At 40.4% G+C, this 20,582-nt stretch overlaps 1 protein-coding gene across 1 annotated transcript in view; it reads left to right on the forward strand.

The window, feature by feature from the left end:
- The window catches only part of Gtsf1 (gametocyte specific factor 1), a 31,666-nt gene extending 11,084 nt beyond the window's left edge, over window positions 1-20,582 (forward strand). The window contains exons 4-9 of the mRNA XM_005353775.2: window positions 8,274-8,400; window positions 9,010-9,093; window positions 9,543-9,606; window positions 12,279-12,373; window positions 16,522-16,555; window positions 20,485-20,582. Coding sequence (XP_005353832.1) covers window positions 8,274-8,400; window positions 9,010-9,093; window positions 9,543-9,606; window positions 12,279-12,373; window positions 16,522-16,538 — 387 coding nt within the window. The 3' untranslated portion in view covers window positions 16,539-16,555; window positions 20,485-20,582. The remainder of the gene's footprint in view (window positions 1-8,273; window positions 8,401-9,009; window positions 9,094-9,542; window positions 9,607-12,278; window positions 12,374-16,521; window positions 16,556-20,484) is intronic.

The raw sequence follows: 20,582 nt of genomic DNA on the forward strand, positions 1-20,582 counted from the left end.
TCTTCTTCTTCTTCTTCTTCTTCTTCTTCTTCTTCTTCTTCTTCTTCTTCTTCTTCTTCTTCTTCTTCTTCTTCTTCTTCTTCTTCTTCTTTTTCAGACAGGGTTTCTCTCTGTAACAGCCCTAGCTGTCTTGGAACTCTTTCTGTAGATCAGGCTGACGTCAACCACCTGCCTCTGCCTCCTGAGTGGTGAGATTGAAGATGCATACCTTCCAGCCTTCTCCAGATTCTTTATGCAGGCACTTAGTGCTATGAACTTTTCTCTTAGCACTGCTTTCATTGTGTCCCATAAGTTTGGGTATGTTGTGCAGTCATTTTCATTGAACTTTAGAAAGTCTTTAATTTCTTTTTTTCTTCCTTGACCAAATGAGCCTTCAGTTAAACCTTGTTCAATTTCTATGTGTTTGTGGGCTTTCTAAAATTAGTGTTGTTGTTAAACTCTAACGTTAAGCCATGGTGATCTGATAAGATACAGGGGGTTATCCCAATTTTTTGTATCTGTTGAGGTTTGCTTTGTTACCGAGTATGTGGTCAATTTTTGAGAAGGTTCCATGAGGTGCTGAGAAGAAAGTATATTCTTTTGTCTTTGGGTGGAATGTTCTATAGATGTCTGTTAAGTACATTTGATTCATGACATCTGTTCCTTTCTCTCTCTGTTAAGTTTCTGTCTGGCAGACCTGTCCAGCAGTGAGAGTGGGGCATTGACGTCTCCCACTATTAGTGTGTGGGGTTTGATATATGATTTAAGAAGCTTTAGTAATGTTTCTTTTACAAAGGTGGGTACCTTGTATTTGAAGCACAAATATTCAGAATTGAGACTTCATCTTGATGGATTTTTCCTGTGACTAATATGAGATGTCCTTCTTTGTCTCTTGTGATTGATTTTAGTTTGAAGTCTATTTTGTTAGATATTAGGATAGCTACACCAGTTTGTTTCTTAGGTCCATTTGATTAGAAAATATTTTCCCAACCCTTTGCTCTGAGGTAATGTCTGTCTTTGAGGTTGAGGTGTGTTTCTTGTGTGCAGTAGAAGGATGGATACTGTTTTTGTATCCAACCTGTGTCCTTTTATAGGCAAATTGAGTCCATTGATATGAAGGGGTATTAATGACCAGTGATTGCTATTTTCTGTTATTTTTGGTTTTGGTAGTGGTGGCATTGTATGTATGTTTCTGCCAGGCCTCCTTAGCCTTATTCCCCAGGGAAAGGTGAGTGCACTATCTGCCCATTCTATAGGCCCATGACACAGAACAGTCCCACAATGCAGGGCAATCAGATGGAATAGGGAGTCAAGTCAAGGCAGGAACTCAGTTTATTACTGTGAGCGTCAGCTTATATAGGTTAAGTGACATCATGTGATGTGGGGGTACCTCCAGCCAATGAGAGACAGCCAAGCCCTCCCTTTGGCTAGAGGGGTGTCTACCTAGATTTTGCTGTCTCATCCCCACTCGGTAGCTTTGAGACTATTCTTCAAACTCAAGCCAGGCTTTTCTCTGTCCTGCCTTGAGGTACAAGCCCTGAGATAATTTTGGCCCCACACATTTCCCTTTGGAATTTTCTGCTGTGAGATCATCTATTGCCCTTGTTTTTTTGGATGTAGCTCACTTGCTTAGGTTGTCCATCTAATACTTTCTGTAAGGCTGATTTGTGGATAGGTATTATTTAAATCTGGTTTTGTCCTGGAATATCTTGTTTTCTATGTCTATTATGACTGAAAGCTTTGTTGGATAGAATAGTCTGGGTTGGCATCCGTGGTCTCCTAGTGTCTACATAATGCCTGTCCAGGACCTCTGGCTTTCAGAGATTCCACTGAGAAGTCAGATGTAATTCTGATGAGTTTTTCTTTATATGTTATTTGGCCTTTTTACATTGTAGCTCTTAGTATTCTTTATTTATTCTGTCCATTTAGCATTTTAATTATTCTGTGACAAAGGGACATTTTTTTTGGCCCAGTCTGTTTGGTGTTCTGTAATCTGCTTGCACTTTAATAGGCATGTCTTTCTTTAGGTTAGAAAAGTTTTCTTTTGTAATTTTGTTGAATATATTTTCTGTGCCTTTAAGTTGTACTTCTCCTTCTTCTATCCCTATTATTCTTAGTTTGGTCTTTTCACAGTGTCCCAGATTTCCTGGATATTGTGTGTTAAGAATTTGTTACAGATTCAATGTAATCCCCATCAAAATCCCAGCAAAATTTTTCAAAGACCTCAAAAGAATGGTACTCAACTTCATTTGAAAAAGCAAAAAAAGCCAGGATAGCCAAAACAATGCTGTACAATAAAAGAATTTCTGGAGGCATCACAATCCCTGACTTCAAATTCTACTACAGAGCTACAGTAATGAAAACAGCCTGGTACTGACATAAGAACAGACAGGAGGACCAATGGAACCGAATAGAAGATCCAGATATAAATCTACACATCTTTGAACACCTGATCTTTGATAAAGAAGCAAAAGATGTCAAATGGAAAAAAGAAAACATATTTAACAAGTGGTTTGCTGATGATATGATAGTTTACATAAGTGATTCCAAAAATTCTACCAAGGAACTCCTACAACTCAAACACTTTCAGCAATGTAGCAGGATACAAGATTAACTCAAAAAAAAAATCAGTAGCCTTCCTGTATACAGATAATAAAAGGGCTGGGGAAGAAATCAGAGAATCAACATCCTTCACAATAGCCACTAGCATAAAATATCTCGGACTAACTCTAACCAAACAAATGGAAGGCTTGTATGACGAGAACTTTAAATCTTTGAAGAAAGAAATTGAAGAAGACACCAGACAGTGGAAAGACCTCTCATGGTCTTGGGTAGGCAGAATTAATATAGTAAAAATGACAATCCTACTAAAAGCAATCTACAGATTCAACACAATGCCCATCAAAATCCCAGCAAAATTCTTCAAAGACCTCAAAAGAACAGTACTCAACTTCATTTGGAAAAGCAAAAACCCAGGATACCCAAAACAATCCTGTACAATGAAAGAACTTCTGGAGGCATCACAGTTCCTGACTTCAAACACTACTACAATGCTACAGTACTGAAAACAGCCTGGTATTAGCATAAGAACAGACAGGAGGACCAATGGAACTGAATAGAAGACCCAGATATCAATCCATACATCTTCAGACACCTGATCTTTGACAAAGAAGCAAAAAATATCAAATGGAAAAAAAGAAAGCATATTTAACAAGTGGTGCTGGATATCAACATGTAGAAGAATAAAAATAGATGCATATCTATCACCATGCACAAAACTCAAGTCCAGATGGATCAAAGACCTCAACATAAAACCAGCCACACTGAACTTTATAGAAAAGAAAGTGGGAAGTACACTTGAACGCATTGGCACAGGGAACCACTTCCTAAATAGAACGCCAGCAGCACAGGCACCAAGAGAAACAATTAATAAAATGATCGTTTTCTTCTGCTTCATCTGCCTTTGGATGTTCAGGTTTTACTGTTGTAGAACCTAGTTTCTGGTGGGGTTGCCTTGCTCTTTATGTTGTTGAACATACCCTTACACTGTCTACCATCTCTTCTTCAGTTGATGTATTTAGGGCCTCTGGCTCGATTGAATGCTCCCTCAGGTGCAGGCAGAGCAGAACCTTGGTGATCACTCCTCAAGGTGCCCGTGGGGGCTAAGTTTCTGATGGTCACTGCAGCAATGAGGCATCTCACACAGAGAATGGCAGTGGATGCTAGCTGGGACACAGGTGCTCTTTCCCAGAGGAACTTCTTACTATAGCTTCTGGAAGCAGCTGCTGTTGTTGCTCCCGCAGTCACTCATCCCATTTCATGTTTGATTTTCGAGCCTATAATCCCAGCAGTAAAGAGGTAGAAGCAGGAAAATAAAAAGTTCAACGTTACCCTCAACTACATAGCAAGTTAGGCTTGTTAACCTGGGCTACATGAGACTGTCTCAAAACAAAGAAGCAAACCTACCAGACATAGTGGCACACACCTGTAATCCAGACAGTTGTAACCAGGAAGTTGAGGCAGGAGGATTGCCATGAGGTCAACGACAGGTAAATTAAGTAGTGACCTCCTAGGATACTTGATAAGATCAAATCTCACCAGGCTGTGGAGGTGCATGCCTTTAATTCCAGCATTTAGGGAGGCAGAGGCAGGTGGATCTCTGTGAGTTCGAGGCCAACCTGATCTACAGAGAGAGTTCCAGGACAGCCATGGCTGGCTGCACAGAGAAAAATCTGTCTCAAACCTTGCCCCACAAAAGACCATGTCTGAAAGAAAAAAAAGAGAAGAAAAGAAAAAAATACTTAGGTGGAGGATAAAGAGATAATTCAGCAATTAAGAGCACTTGTTGTTTTTACAGAAGACCTGGGTTTGATTCCCAGCACTACATGGTGACTCACAACCATATAACTCCAGTTCAGGAGATCTGACCCACTTTTCTGTCCAGGCACACATATGGTCATGATGCATATATACAAACATGCAGGCAAAACGTTCATATGTGTAATATTTTTTAAAAAATTTAGCTGGCTATGGTAGATTATGCCTTTAATGTCAGCACTTAGGAGGCAAAGGTAGGCAGAGATACTCTGAGTTAAAGGCCAGCCTGGTCTGTAGAGTAAGTTCACAAACAAAGGAGAGGTGGAGGCTGGAGAAATGACCAGCTGTCAGGAGCCCCTGTAGTGCTCTGCCAGAGCACCCGACTTCACAAGTGGCTCACAACTGCTCCAGGAGAATCCAATACCTCATACACATTTAAAGTAAAAAAATTTTAAGTTGTTTCCCTTAAGTAGGTATAGTGGTTCACGTCTGTAATCTTACCACTTTCAAGGCTAAGGCAGGAGGATTGCCACAAATTCAAGTCCATTCAGGGCTGTATAGCAAGACCCTGTCTCCAGAAGCCTTTACTTTCAATGTCTAACATCTTATGTAAGTAATGGAGACTGTGTCTCATGTGTTTTATTTTTCTTTGCATATTTTGTGGGGAAAAGGGAAGGCAGTACTGGGGACACCAGAGGAGTAAGTACTCAGACTCACTAAATTGCCCTCCCCTGCAGTACAGGATTCAAAGGGAATCCATGGAGCCACTGCTACTAAGGTTAGGGGAAAAGACACACACTCTCTTGATGGTTTCCTTCTTAATTCTGTATTTTTCATACTGTGTTCTGTATTCTCTTATCTCTATCCAGAAATGTCCCTTCTGTCTCTCTAGATGTTTCTCTTCTCCTTCTAACTCTCTTGATGTTCTCCTAATTCTCTCATTCTTGATATTTTCCTTCTAACTCTCTGATTCTTGATGTTTCCCTTCTAACCTGTTTTATCTTTACCCCTTACGGCTTATATATCCCAGCAAAGCCTTTCATATAAAAATTACATTGAGGTTACATTCTGTTTTTCAAGTGAATGTCTACAGTGAATACAAGTAAAAAAGAGCATGTTGTCCATATCCCTTACATGATTAAACATTTTACATATTATAGGTGAAAAACAAGTTATCCCAAGAACCCACGTGCATTCATAGCCAAGCAACTTGTTACAGATTAATGATGCAGCAAGTAAGACATTCTTCGTCAGGCCTTTTGCTGGCAGGCTGTGCTTTGCAGTTATAAAGAATGGCCAGTTACTTTATTACTTATCTTGAAAGGTAATCTTGTGAGAAATCTTTTTTTTTTTTTTTTTTGGTTTTTCGAGACAGGGTTTCTCTGTGGCTTTGGAGCCTGTCCTGGAACTAGCTCTGTAGACCAGGCTGGTCTCGAACTCACAGAGATCCGCCTGCCTCTGCCTCCCGAGTGCTGGGATTAAAGGCATGCGCCACCATCGCCCGGCACAAACCTAAACTTTTATACATGAAAAACAGTCAGCTGTACTTTAAATGTTTAGAGTACATACCCCATCATCATCATATCAGAAGACTGAGGACAGAAATGGGTATGAGGAATCAATCATCACCTTTGGTCATCAACCAACCCTAGCAAGAAAGGCACATCAGCTAATGGTAACTGGGCTGTTTTGTTCTTGCTCCCCGACCTTACAGAGTTCCTTATTCAACTCTGCCTTCCTAAAACTGTGGATTGTCTTCTTGGGTTTTTCATCTCAAGGCTGTTTATCAAAACATCTAGTCTAGCCTTAAGTTATTTTCAAAGCTTTGTTTCAGCTATGGTGCACTCTGAAACCTGTGAACACATCTCCCAGCCTTAAGGTTAAAAGAATTTAAACTAGCTACTGTGACTCAATTGTTTTTCTTAATCATTAACCTAAGCCACAGTCTGTGTGGCTCAATAGAAACTCATGTATTCTAGCTATGTGATACATCCTTGTTTTATTTTTTGTCATCAAAACTATTTAAACTAACATTATTATTATTATCAATTAGACAGTACAGCTTAGAAAGGAATCATCTTTATAATAACCCACAGGTAAAGATGCCCAGTAGGACAGGATGTTTCCAAACATACTACCAGACTCACTATGGTACAGGCAGTGGGGTCTCCCCACACCCATACTACCAGACTCACTATGTTACAGGCAGTGGGATCTCCCCACACCCATTCACACCATGCAGATACCAGAGAAAGATAGCGGCGGCAGACATGCAAAGGACAGCAGAAGCAAAAGACATTTGGGAGGGGGGAGTCTTGTCTATCCGAGATTCACCCATCAGGGAGTTGCCTCCTGGTGGGCTGACACCTTGAACTTCAGTTGCCACCTACTGCTTCACTGACTTGGCAGTGCTGGAATCCAAACTGAGGTCCTCAGGATTGCCCAGAAAGCAATCTTAACCCCTGAGCCATCTCTCCAGACCCATGTACATTTCTGTCTTGCACTTTTTTCCAGCCTGTTTCTTAATAGTTTTACATTTAGAGTTTTATTTGTGACACATCTTTAAAACTTTCTATGGACGAAAGTTTTTTTAATACAATACATTTTGGTTGCATTTGCCTTCCCCCAATTCCTCTCAGATCCTCCCTACCTCCCTACCCACCCAACTTTATGTTCTTTCTGTTCTAAACAATAACAATACATCTTAGCATGGGTATGTTTGCAGATATGTGTGTGTCCCAGTGTGCATGTGAAAAAAACCAGCCCTCTCCTTCTACCATGTGGGTCCTGGACATCAGACTCAGGCTGTCAGACTTGGTGCCAGGCTCCTTTACCCACGAGCCATCTCATTGCCCCTCTTTTTTTTTTTTTTTTTTAATTTGTGTATGTGTATGAGAGAGAGTACCCACAGAGACCAGAAGAAAGTGTTAAATTACCTGAACTGAAGTTACAAGCAGTTGTCAGGCCTCTATTTTGTATACAAGAAAACAAACTCAGGATGTCTAGAAGGATAGCAGCACTCTTAACCCCTGAGCTATCTCTCCAGGCCTTCTTTTTCTTAATTTCTTAATTGCTAGTACCTTTACCATGACATTTAAGTGACAATAAATCCTTTTGGGGGGGGGGGGTTAAAACAAGCCACTAACCCACAAAGTGCCTATTACTTGGGGTTTTCCTAAGTGAAATAGATGAAATAAAGGTTAAATTGTTCACCAGGCAATGGTGACACATGCCTTTTATCCCAGCACTTAAGAGGCAGAGGCAGATGGATCTCTGAATTCCAGGCCAGCCTGGTCTACAGAGAGAGTTCCAGGACAGACAGGGCTGCACAGAGAAACCCTCTCTTCAAAAACACACAAACAAGTGAAGGTTAAATTGTTCAGGGCCTCATTTCAGTCATCAATACTGCATTGGTCTGCATTGGTCTGATAATGATTAGCTGTCTCTCCAGCTCTCTGTTTCTTAGCACTGTCACATTGCACTAGCAAGGGCCTTACTGCAGTGCAGACTGTTTCTTGTTAGTGTTGATTCTGAATGTCAGCTTGCAGAGACACCCAGAGAGCTCCAACCTTGCAGGCTGTGCTGTCTGACTGCTCACACGGACTGCTTTGCTCTTTATAAGCCACTAAAATCCCAGTGTGTGTGTGTGTGTGTGTGTGTGTGTGTGTGTGTGTGTGTGTGTGTGTGTGTGTGTGTTAATCCCTACAGTCATAACCAAATGTGTGTGTGTGTGTGTGTTAATCCCTACAGTCATAACCAAAAAGCTTGCATTTTGATGCTACTGAGATAGTAGCTGTGTGGATGATAAATAATTCCCTCTTAGGCTTCTGTGATGAGTTGCCCACCATGGCTGAGTGTACCCACCACAGCAGCTTGCTGAGGGATTTCATGGAGCCATTTATAGAAGAAGGCTGAGCTAGTTTCCATGGATTTTATGATATCCAAAAAATTGATAGATCCCTTAATTTTGATTCCAGAATCATCCTGATGTTGCAAACAAATTGGCTACTTGTCCCTTCAATGCTCGGCACCAGGTTCCCCGGGCTGAAATCAGTCATCACATCTCCAGCTGTGATGACAAGAGCTGTATTGAGCAGGATGTAGGTAAGCCTTACTAGCCAAAACGTTCCAATACGGTGGGTTAGCGGTCGGTTGGTATAATTCCACATCATCAGCTTGCTTTCTGGCTTTCACCATTTCAGAGGAACAGTTTTCTGCCTTGGACATGGTTATGTCATTGTAGCAGTGGGTTGTTAGATTCTTATATAGGTCAGACTGTTTTCTCTTCTGCTGTTATAATAAATCATCTAAAAATAAAGTCCTTGAGGCTGGAGATAGAACTCAATGGGTCAAGCCACTTGCCTCACATGGATAAAGCTGGTTTCCAACTCCTGTGCCAGAAAATCCATAGGCACGGTGGCACTGACCTTTAATACCTGAACTTACGAAGTAGAAGCAGGAGGACCTGAAGGCCAAGGTCATCTCTGAGTTTGAGACCTTGCCTTAATAAATAAACAATCCTGTTACTGCAATAATTATGGTGTCAGTCTTTCTTTCTGCTTTATTCCTGTCGGCTTTCATCCTTTCTGTATTTAAAAACAAAGACTCAATAAGCTACCCTGCAGCCTTTAAAGACCTTAAATCCCTTAAACAGGATAACCTAGCTGGTCCTCCCACCCGCCCTTTATGTGTCAAATCTCTATTGTCTTTCAGTCAACCAAACCAGGAACCTTGGACAAGAGACTCTGGCTGAGAGCACATGGCAGTGCCCCCCTTGTGATGAAGACTGGGATAAAGGTGAGATGCCTCTACATTTTTTTCCTCCACAGATTTTAATCTCAGATTATTTGCTTAAGACAGAAGGAAGATTTTCTTTTTTTTATGAGCATACCATGTTGTTTGGAATGCCTTATTATTTTTATTGGGCCTCAAAATGAGCACATTTTGTATCACTCTGCAGACACATAGAAGAACCTATCCCCCTTGAGTAGAAGAAGCATTTCTTTACATCTGTTTCCCCATAAATCCTGTTGTGCCATCTGTGTGATTGCTACTAGGCACAATTACTATTATTTATGGCTTTTATGTTAAATTCCTGCTTCTGTATTACTTGGACAGGGCACTCAATCAGTTTTCACTTTCATACCTCAAAATTTCGCTATATCATTTCCCATCTGACAAATCCAACTAACATGGACTGGTGTTTTTCCTAGTAGTATCACCAACTGTTTTGTTTTCCTTGGCAGATTTGTGGGAACAGACTAGCACTCCATTTGTCTGGGGCACAGCCAACTTCTGTAGCAACAACAGGTAAATTAAATGGTCTTTCTTTCATCACTACCACCCCAAATCAAAAATAATAATAATAATAATGGTGGCTCATACCTTTATTTCCAGCACTTGGGAAGCAGAGGCAGGCAGATCTCTGAGCTCTAGACCAGCCTGGTCTACAGAGTGAGTTCCAGGACAGCCAGAGCTACACAGAGACAGCCTATCTCAAAAAACTAATAATAATAATAATGGTAGTAATAATAATGCAAGCCACCATCTTTCCTTGATAAGAATTCTTGGTGATAACCTAGTACAAGTATTGTTTGGTGAGGGTTTTTCTTTTCTTGTTGTTTTGAGAGAGGGGGTTTGTAAAACCAGAAGAGGTTTTCAGGGGTGGGTACGTGAGAGTGTGTGGATATGCGTGTTAATGTGTGTGTGTGTGCGCGTGTGTGTGCGCTTATTGCTCTTTAAAGGACTGGAATGAAGTTCCACACCCACATTAGCCAAACGTACAGCTGCTTGTAACTCCAGCTCCATGGAATCCACTCCCTCTTCTAGGCACCCACACACATGCACATACACACAATATTTTAAGGGTTTATTTATGTATTTTATGAGTACTCTGTCGTATACATAAACTCTTCTGTCATCTATATATATATATTCCTGCATGCCAGAGGAGGGGATCAAATTGAATTATAGGTGGTTATGAACCACTGTTTGTATGCAGGGAATTGAACTCAGGACCTCTGGAAGAACAAACAGTCAGTGCTCTTAACCACTGAGCCATCTCTGCTTAGCCCATAACTATTTTTTTGAAATCCTGAAAGTTGTTTGAGATTGGGAAATCCAAAGTATCTAAGGAAGACGGCATATCTCGGGGCTGGAGAGATGGCTCAGAAAATAAAGGAATAAATTCTATACTCTATTTTTCCCTAAATGCTTAACTTTTTATTTTATTGTTTTTAATTATGTATATGTGATTATGTGCATATGAGTTTAGGTGCCCATAGAGGCCAGAGGTGTCAGATCCCCTGGCTGCCTGATGTGGATGCTTGGAATCAAACTCAGGTCCTCTGTTAACTGCTGAGCCATCTCTCCATCCCTCAGAAAGCACTTCATTTTTTTTTAATTTCTTTTTTTTTTTTTTTTTTTTTTTTTTTTTGTTTTTTTGAGACAGGGTTTCTCTGTGGTTTTGGAGCCTATCCTGGAACTAGCTCTTGTAGACCAGGCTGGTCTCGAACTCAGAGATCCGCCTGCCTCTGCCTCCCAAGTGCTGGGATTAAAGGCGTGTGCCACCACCGCCCGGCTTTTTTATTTCTTAATTACTGAGGTCAGTTAATAAATGTATACTATTTTGAGTCAATAACAAAAAGTTAGATTAGTTTTATTGGTGGCAACTTTAACTTACTTCAGTTCTTAAGAGATTTATTATAGGAGCTAGAGAGATGGCTCAATAGTTAAGAGAACTGACTGCTTTTCCACAGGACAGATGTGGGATGTGATGTATGCTGTAAATATGTTTTATTGCCATTGGTTAATAAAGAAACTGCTTTTGGCCAATAGCTTAACAGAGTAAAGCCAGGCTGAAAGATAGAGTAGGTAGAGTCAGAGAGAAGCCATGTAGTCACCTGCAGGGGACAGAGGCCTCTGACACAGCCTGCCAGAACCACAGCAACGTGGTGATATACAGATTAGTAGAAATGGATTAACTTAAGATGTAAGAGCTAAGAAGCTAGAGCCATAAGGCCAAGCAGTGATTTAATTAATACAGTTTCTGTGTGGATATTTGAGTCTGGGCGGCTGGGAATGAACAAGTAGCCTCCATCAACAGAGGAGGTTCAATTCCCATAACCAACATACTGGCTCCCAACTCTCTGTAACTCCAGCTGCCCTCTGTAGGCACTAGGCACACAAGTGGTGCATGGGCATACATGTAGATAAAACACCCATACACATTAAAGTAATAATTTATGAAGAGGTCTGTTGCAATCGAGCATGGTGGGGAACAGCTTTCATCCCAGCGCTCAGGAGGCAAAGGCCAACAAATCACTGCGAATTTGATGGAAGCCTGGTCTTTAGACAGTTCCAACCATGAATAGACACAGCTGTCTTGTTTACAGAGGTACTAACCAGTAGGTGTTATAGGTGTTAATCTCAATTTTTATAAGATGTAAACAGTTAACGCCATCTTTTGTTATTGTTTTGTTTTGCTTTTCGAGATATTCTTCATGTAACCCTGGCTGTCCTGGAACTCAGTCTCTAAACCAGGCTGACATCCAACTCAGAGATCTGCCTGCCTCTGCCTCCCGAGTACTGGGATTAAAGGTGTGCACCATTAAACAGTTAACTTCATCTTAATGCACATACGGAATAAGAAACATCCCAGAGAAATGGTAATCATCCAAAGTGCAAGAATGTTTTGAAAGAACTATGCTTACATGTTTTCCCCCACTTAAAAACACATTTTGAAGTTGGGCACACACCTTTAATCCCAGTACTCGGGAGGAAAAGGCAGACAGATCTCTGTGAGTTCAAGGTCATTCTAGTAGATAGAGCAAGTTCCAGGACAGGTCCCAAAGCTACACAGAGAAACCCTGTTTCAAAAAAGCAAACAAAAACGCACACGAATGCACACATTTTGATTGTCTTGTGTGTGTACCTGAAGAATATTGATATGATGACATCAGATTATTCCTTTCTTTTTTTAGTCCTGCAAACAATATAGTTATGGAACATAAGAGTAACCTGGCTTCAGGCATGCGAGTTCCCAAGTCTCTGCCCTATGTTCTGCCATGGAAAAATAGTAAGTGAAGCAAAGGTCAAAGTATTCTTACTATTTATTGTGACAGAAATAATTGATTTGGTTGCTTAGGTATGTTCAGCCTGATGCTGAAAGTAAGTGTGACTCTGTAAATTTTTTGTCCACAATGAAAGCAGTGTTAAGAGGCAAGTTCATAACACTAAATGCCTACATAAAGAAGCTGGAAAAATCCCACACTAGTGAATTAACAGAACATTTGAAAACCTTAGAACAAAAAGAAGCAAACTCACCTAAGAGAACTAGACGGCAGGAAATAAATCAAATTGAGAGCTAAAATCAACAAAATAGAAACAAAGGAAACAATACAAAGATTCAGTGAAAGAGTTGGTTCTTCGAGGAAATCAACAAAATAGACAAACCTTTATCCAAACTAACCAAAAGGCAGAGAGAGAATATCCAAATTAACAAACTCAGAAATGAAAAGGGGACACAACAACAGATATGAAGGAAATCCAGAGAATCATCAAGTCATATTTCAAAAACCTGTACTCCACAAAATTGGAAAACTTAAAGGAAATGGACAACTTTCTGGATAAATATCACTTACCAAAATTAAATCAAGACCAGATAAGCAAATTAAACAGACCTATAACTGCTGAAGGAATAGAAACAGTCTTCAAAAGTCTCCCAACCAAAAAAAGCCCAGGACCAGAGGATTTCAGCTCAGAATTCTACAAGACTTTCAACGAACTAATACCAATACTCCTCAAATTATTCCACACAATAAAAACAGAGGGAACATTGCCAAACTCTTTTTATGAGGCTACAATTATCCTGATACCCAAACCACAGAAAGACAATACTAAAAAAGAGAACTACAGACCAATCTCACTCATGAACATTGATGCAAAAATACTAAATAAAATGCTAGTGAATTGAATCCAAGAACACATCAGCGCCATTATCCACCATGACCAAGTTGGCTTCATCCCACAGATGCAGGGATGGTTCAACATATGAAAATCTGTCAACATAATCTAACATATAAACAAGCTAAAAAATAAAAACCACACGATCATCTCATTAGATGCCGAAAAAGGGACTGGAGAGATGGCACAGCGTTTATACAGCACTAGCTGTTCTTCCAGAGGTCCTGAGTTCAATTCCCAGCATCCACATGGTGGCTCACAACCATCTATAATGTGATCTGACGCTCTCTTCTGGCATGCAGGTGTACCTGCATAGCACTCATACATAAAATATAAATTTGAAAAAATGCCGAAAAAGCATTTTACAAAATACAACATCCCTTCATGATAAAGGTTTTGGAGAGGGCAGGGATATAATGAACATATCTAAACATAATTAAGGCAATATACAGCAAGCCAACAGCCAACATCAAACTAAATGGAGAGAAACTCCCAGCAATTCCACTGAAATCAGGAACAAGACAAGGCTGTCCCCTCTCTCCATATCTATTCAATATAGTTCTTGAGGTCCTAGTTAGAGAGATAAGACACCAAAAGGAGATCAAGGGACTACAAATTAGAAAAGAAGTCAAACTCTCACTATTTGCTGATGATATGATAGTTTACATAAGTGATCCCAAAAATTCTACCAAGGAACTTCTACAATTCATAAACACTTTCAGTAATTGTAGCAGAATACAAGATTAACTCAAAAAAATCAGTAGTCCTCCTATATACAGATGATAAAAGGGCTGGGGAAGAAATCAGAGAATCAACATCCTTCACAATAGCCACTAGCATAAAATATCTCGGACTAACTCTAACCAAACAAATGGAAGGCTTGTAAGACGAGAACTTTAAATCTTTGAAGAAAGAAATTGAGGAAGACACCAGAAAGTGGAAAAACCTCCCATGGTCTTGGGTAGGCAGAATTAATATAGTAAAAATGGCAATCCTACTAAAAGCAATCTACAGATTCAACACAATGCCCATCAAAATCCCAGCAAAATTCTTCAAAGACCTCAAAAGAACAGTACTCAACTTCATTTGGAAAAGCAAAAACCCAGGATACCCAAAACATTCCTGTACAATGAAAGAACTTCTGGAGGCATCACAATCCCTGACTTCAAACTCTACTACAGAGCTACAGTACTGAAAATAGCCTGGTACTGGCATAAGAACAGACAGGAGGACCAATGGAACTGAATAGAAGACCCAGATATCAATCCACACATCTTCGAACACCTGATCTTTGATAAAGAAGCAAAAAATATCAAATGGAAAAAAAGAAAGCATATTTAACAAGTGGTGCTGGCATAACTGGATATCAACATGTAGAAGAATGAAAATAGACGCATATCTATCACCATGCACAAAACTCAAGTCCAGATGGATCAAAGACCTCAACATAAAGCCAGCCACACTGAACCTTATAGAAGAGAAAGTGGGAAGTACACTTGAACGCATTGGCACAGGGAACCACTTCCTAAATAGAACACCAGCAGCACAGACACTGAGAGAAACAACTAATAAATGGGACCTCCTGAAACTGAAAAGCTTTAGTAAAGCAAAGGACACTGTCAACAAGACAAAACGACAGCCTACAGAACGGGAAAAGATCTTCACTAACCCCACATCAGACAGAGGTCTGATCTCCAAAATATACAAAGAACTCAAGAAATTGGACACCAGAAGATCACATAATCCAATTAAAAAAAATAGAGTACAGACCTAAACAGAGAACTCTCAACAGAGGAATCTAAAATGGCTAAGACACTTAAGGAAATGTTCAGCATCCTTAGTCATCAGAGAAATGCAAATCAAAACAACTCTGAGATTCCATCTTACACCTGTAAGAATGGCCAAGATCAAAAACACTGATGACAACTTATGCTGGAGAGGCTGTGGGGAAAAGGGAACACTTCTGCATTGCTGGTGGGAATGCAAGCCGGTACAATCCCTTTGGATGTCAGTGTGGCGATTTCTCAGAAAATCAGGAAACAACCTTTTTCAAGACCCAGTAATACCACTTTTGGGGATATATCCAAAGGATGCTCAATTGTGCCACAAGGACATGTGCTTAACTACGTTCATAGCAGCATTGTTTGTCATAGCCAGAACTTGGAAACAACCTAAATGCCCCTCGACTGAAGAATAGATAAGAAAAATGTGCTACATTTACACAATGGAGTACTACACAGCAGAAAAAATAACAACAGCTTGAATTTTGCAGGAAAGTGGATGGAGCTAGAAAACATTATTTTGAGTGAGGTAACCTAGACATAGAAAGACAATTATCACATGTACTCACTCATAGGTGGTTTTTAAACATAAAGCAAAGGAAGCCAGCCTACAAACCACAATCCCAGAGAACTTAGACAACAATGCGGACACTAAGAGAGACTTGCATAGATATAATCTACATGGGAATTAGAAAGTATAAAAAGACAAGATCTCCTGAGTAAATTGGGAGCATGGGGACCTTGGGGGCGGGTTGAAGAGAGCAGAGGAGAGGCAGGCAGGGAAGCAGAGAAAAATGTAGAGCTCGGGCTGGAGAGATGGCTCAGTGGTTAAGAGCACTGACTGCTCTTCCAGAAGTCCTGAGTTCAATTCCCAGCAACCACATGGTGGCTCACAGCCGTCTATAATGAGACCTGGTGCCCCCTTCTGGCTTGCGGGCACACATGAAAGGAATGCTGTACACATAATAAATAAATAAATATTAAAAAAATGTAGAGCTCAATAAATACCAATAAAAAAATGTGTCCAAAGGACTTCACTGAGTTCACAATACTATGCCTGACTATAAACAAACAGTTAAAGCTGGGTGTGGTGGTGCATGCCTTTAACCCCTGCTCTGGAAGCAGAGGCAGGCGTGTCACCACCACCTGACAAGACTCTTTTCTTTTCCTTGGATTCTCTATGGAATCCAATCACAAATTTTGAATTCTGCTTTAAGATTACTACCCCATATATTATACTAAGAAGAAGTAATTTGTGTTTATGCCAAGTCTTTAATCCCAGCACTTGGGTGGCAGAGGCAGGTAGATCTCTGAGAGTTCAAGGCCAGCCTGGTTTATAGAGCAAGTTCCAGGACAGCCAGAACTACACAAAACCATATCTGGAGAACAAAAAAAAAGTAATTTGTGTTTAGTAATCACTGAGGATCGAGTGGATTCCAGTTGACATGGCATATTTATTCTGAAATGTTTATTTTTGTAGATGGAAATGCACAGTAACTGAACATCTTTCTCAAGTAAGTATTTATTTATTCTACCATCTCTTCAGATGATAGCAAGATTTAACTGGACATAAAGCAATTTGAGTCCAATTTTCTTTCCATTATGATGCTAAATTAAAGCTTTGTGTGTGTTTTACATATATAGCCTCTAATATAATGGCGTACAGGCATTTACCACTTAAATTTCTGCCACAATGCTAAGTTCCTTTCCCTGCTGTTAGTACACACTGCTTTTCTTTCACATCAAAGTTGTATTCTAGATCTATCCTGCCTCCTGTAGACCGAGATGATCAAACCTCCGTGCTTCACTGCTCTGCAGCTATTTCTCTATGCAGTGCTGTTTAATTCTCATTTTTTGAAAAAAAAGTCTTTTTTTGTTTTTTTTGTTTGTTTGTTTGTTTGTTTTTTGGTTTTTTGAGACAGGGTTTCTCTGTGGCTTTGGAGCCTGTCCTGGAACTAGCTCTGTAGACCAGGCTGGCCTCGAACTCACAGAGATCCGCCTGCCTCTGCCTCCCAAGTGCTGAGATTAAAGGCGTGCGCCACCATTGCCCGGCACGTTTTTAATGATCATTTAAAAGCCTCTTTAGAGTCTTGCACTGTTGATATTGTCTAGTAGTTTAAGTGCAGAACCTCACAAAAATCTCTATGAATAGACCAAGATCCCTTACTTTTCCCAGATGAAACCTTTCCTGGAGGCCCTTCTGTGTGCTGGTGGGAGAAGGACTCAGGAAGGCTGTGACAGGACTGTGAGCCGCTGGCAGATAGCAGTCCTTCAGTGAATACTGATGGCAGATAGCAGTCCTTCAGTGAATACTGATGGCAGATAGCAGTCCTTCAGTGAATACTGATGGAATGAATGAAGGATTGCTCTGTCGCTGTCCAGGCCACATCTAAACTGAAGCAGATGAATCTGTGGAAGGGTTCATTCTGTACCAGACCTAATATTTTCCTCTGATAAGAAACTAGAAAAGCTAAATAGAATACCCAGCCAGGCATCTCACAGCACTCAGAGTTAGTGACAAGAGGATCTCTGAGTTCAAGGTCAGCCTGATCTACACAGTAAGCTCTAGGACAGACAAGGCTACATAGAGACCCTGTCTCAAAACAATAAATAAATAAACTCCAGGTATGGTTGTGCACACCATTAATCCCAGCACTTGGGAGGCAGAGGCAGGCAGATCTCTGTGGGTTCAAGGACAGCCTGGTCTACATTGTAAATTCCAGGAAAGCCAGAGAGCTACATAGTGAGATCCTGTTTCAAAAAAAAAAAAGTTTTTTAAAAGTGTTAAAAAAAAACGATAATAAAAATAAATAAAAATGATAATAATAAGCCAGGCGGTGGTGGTGCACACCTTTAATCCCAGTACTCGGGAGGCAGAGGCAGGCAGATCTCTGTGAATTCAAAGCCAGCCAGAGCAAGTTCCAGGACAGGCTCCAAAGCTACACAGAGAAACTTGTTACAGGGAGAGTGAGCCCTTTGTTCTGTCCTGCCCAGCTAGCTTATACCTGAAATAATCACACACAAATTGTATTAATTAAATTACTGCCTGGCCCATTATCTCTAGCCTCTCATTGGCTAACTCTCACACCTTGATTTAACCCATTTCTAATAATATGTATAACACCACAAGGTCTTAGCTTACCGGGAAAGATTCAGCATGTCTGACCTGGCAGCTCCATGGTGGCTCTTTCTCTGCCCTTCTTCCCAGCATTCAGTTCTGTCTTCTCTGCCTACCTAAGTGCTGCCCTATCAGGCCAAGCAGTTTCTTTATTAATTAACCAATGAAAGCAACACACCAACAGAAGGACCTCCTACACTAGAAACTCTGTCCCAAAAAACCAAAATAATAATAATAGGAAATACTCTTTAGTTATTAGCAATAATATTTATCAATTTCTTCTAGGAATTGGCCACTTTTGGTAGGTTCTACATTCCCAACCCCCAAAACAGGCTTTTTCTGTTTAACCCTGGCTGTCCTGGAATTTGCTTTGTAGACCAGGCTAACTTTGGTCTCAAAAATCTGCCTGTCTCTGCCACCTGAGTGCTAGGATTAAAGGTGTGTGCCACCACTGCCCAGCTTGGTAGGTTCTGACTTGAAATTGTTAAATGTATCTGGAAACCAAAAAAATGGGTTTGGGCCCCAGAAGAGAAAGCGCAACACTTATGCTTATCAGAAAGAATACATTGGACAGACCATTTGGCAAACTTTGAGTTGCTCTTTTAATATGTTGCACAAGATGTCTGAGTATCTATCATACAGTATATGATATCAGTAAATAAGAAAGGCAGCTGTATAATGAAAAGCTAGAAGCTTCTCCTAAAATTAAGACAAGGCATTCCCTCCCACTCAGCCTCCCACTTTAAGACGAGGTCTCTTTATTATGTAACCCTAGCTGTCCTGGAACTAGGCCAGGCTGAGATCCACCTTCCTCTGTCTCCTGGGTACTAGAATTAGAGGCGTGTGGTACCTGCTAGTACTTGGCTTCTTTACTTCACCTTTATAGTGCTATTACACACTTTTACACAGTGAATTTCTTTTTCTGTATAACTCCCTTTTTTTTTTTTTTTTTTTTTTTTTTTTTTTTTTTTTTTTTTTTTTTTTTTTTTGGTTTTTCGAGACAGGGTTTCTCTGTGGCTTTGGAGCCTGTCCTGGAACTAGCTCTGTAGACCAGGCTGGTCTCGAACTCACAGAGATCCACCTGCCTCTGCCTCCCGAGTGCTGGGATTAAAGGCGTGCGCCACCATCGCCCGGCTAACTCCTTTTTTTATTTAAGACATCATCTAGATTATTTAGGCCAAAACTGACCTCAAACTCAAGGTTCTCCTGCCTCATTCAGCCTTTGTAGGTGCTGGGATTACAGATATGCACAAACACATACAGCTTTTTCTTAATCCTCTTAATAAAAAAAAGAAGCATTATTTATGAAACCTATTGAAAAATTTTTAAGCTTTTGATGGAAGGAAACAAACGAAGTAGAAGACATGGATTTCCCTTAAGGACCAAGTATGAAAAGCTGGGCATAATAACACAAACCTGTAATCCCAGCACTGAGGACATGAAGACAAGAGAATCCAGAGTGTCGAGATCAGCCTTGGCTATTTAGTTTAAGGACAGCCTAGTTCACATGAAGCCTTTCTCAGAAAAGGGGAGGTGGAGAGAGACCAGCAGGTAAGGGTGCTCACTTCCCAGCTCAAGGGATTGAGCTCTGTCCCTGGGACCATGTGATAGAAGGAAAGAACCATTTCCCAAAAATTGTCCTCTAGCCACTGTGCAAGTACACATACACAAAATTTAAAAAGTCATTTTTAAATTTTAGTTAGATTTACTCATTTTTATTTTGTGAATGCTTTGCCTGTGTCTATATATGTCTACCACATGCAGGCTTGGTGCCCATGAAGGTCAGAAGAGGACATCAGATTCCCAAGAATTGAAGTTACAGATGGTTGTGAACCATCTTGTGAGTGTTGGGAATCGAACCTGGGTCCTGAACAAGAGCAATAAATTCCCTTAACTGTTGAGCCTTCTCTCCAGCCCTGAATGAATATAATTTTTAAGTTTCCATACACACACATATCAATACCATTGAATTAATGAGTAGTAGAGTATTTAAGAGGAAAACTACCAACGTAAGTTAGTTAGAATTTGTTCAGAATTGTTCAAAGTCGTCAGTTGCCTAGAGAGTCAGTTCCCACTTGTGAAACTGTTGACACAAGAAATGCGTCCTGATGACCTGAAGAATGTACTTGAACGGAATGTTTCCATGTACGCAGAGGTACTAAAAGGGAAAGGATCAGCAGGTGTCTTGTTATTAACAACAGTGAACCTCTGGAAGAGCCTGCCTGAGAGAGTTTGAGAGGTTACAGTTGTGTGGACTGTTGTCAGATGTAGTTGGTACTTCTGTCATTGAAAGGAAGTAAAAACTCTTTTCTCATTTCCTTGCAGATGCCAGACTGTGGAAGACTCTTGCTTATTCCTGCTACCTAAGGGTTCTTCTTCTTTCTCTTTATCTAATTATAGAACAGTAAACTGTCTGTGACTTT

This window comes from Microtus ochrogaster, chromosome 15, assembly GCF_000317375.1.
Source record: "Microtus ochrogaster isolate Prairie Vole_2 chromosome 15, MicOch1.0, whole genome shotgun sequence".
Lineage (NCBI taxonomy): Eukaryota > Metazoa > Chordata > Mammalia > Rodentia > Cricetidae > Microtus > Microtus ochrogaster.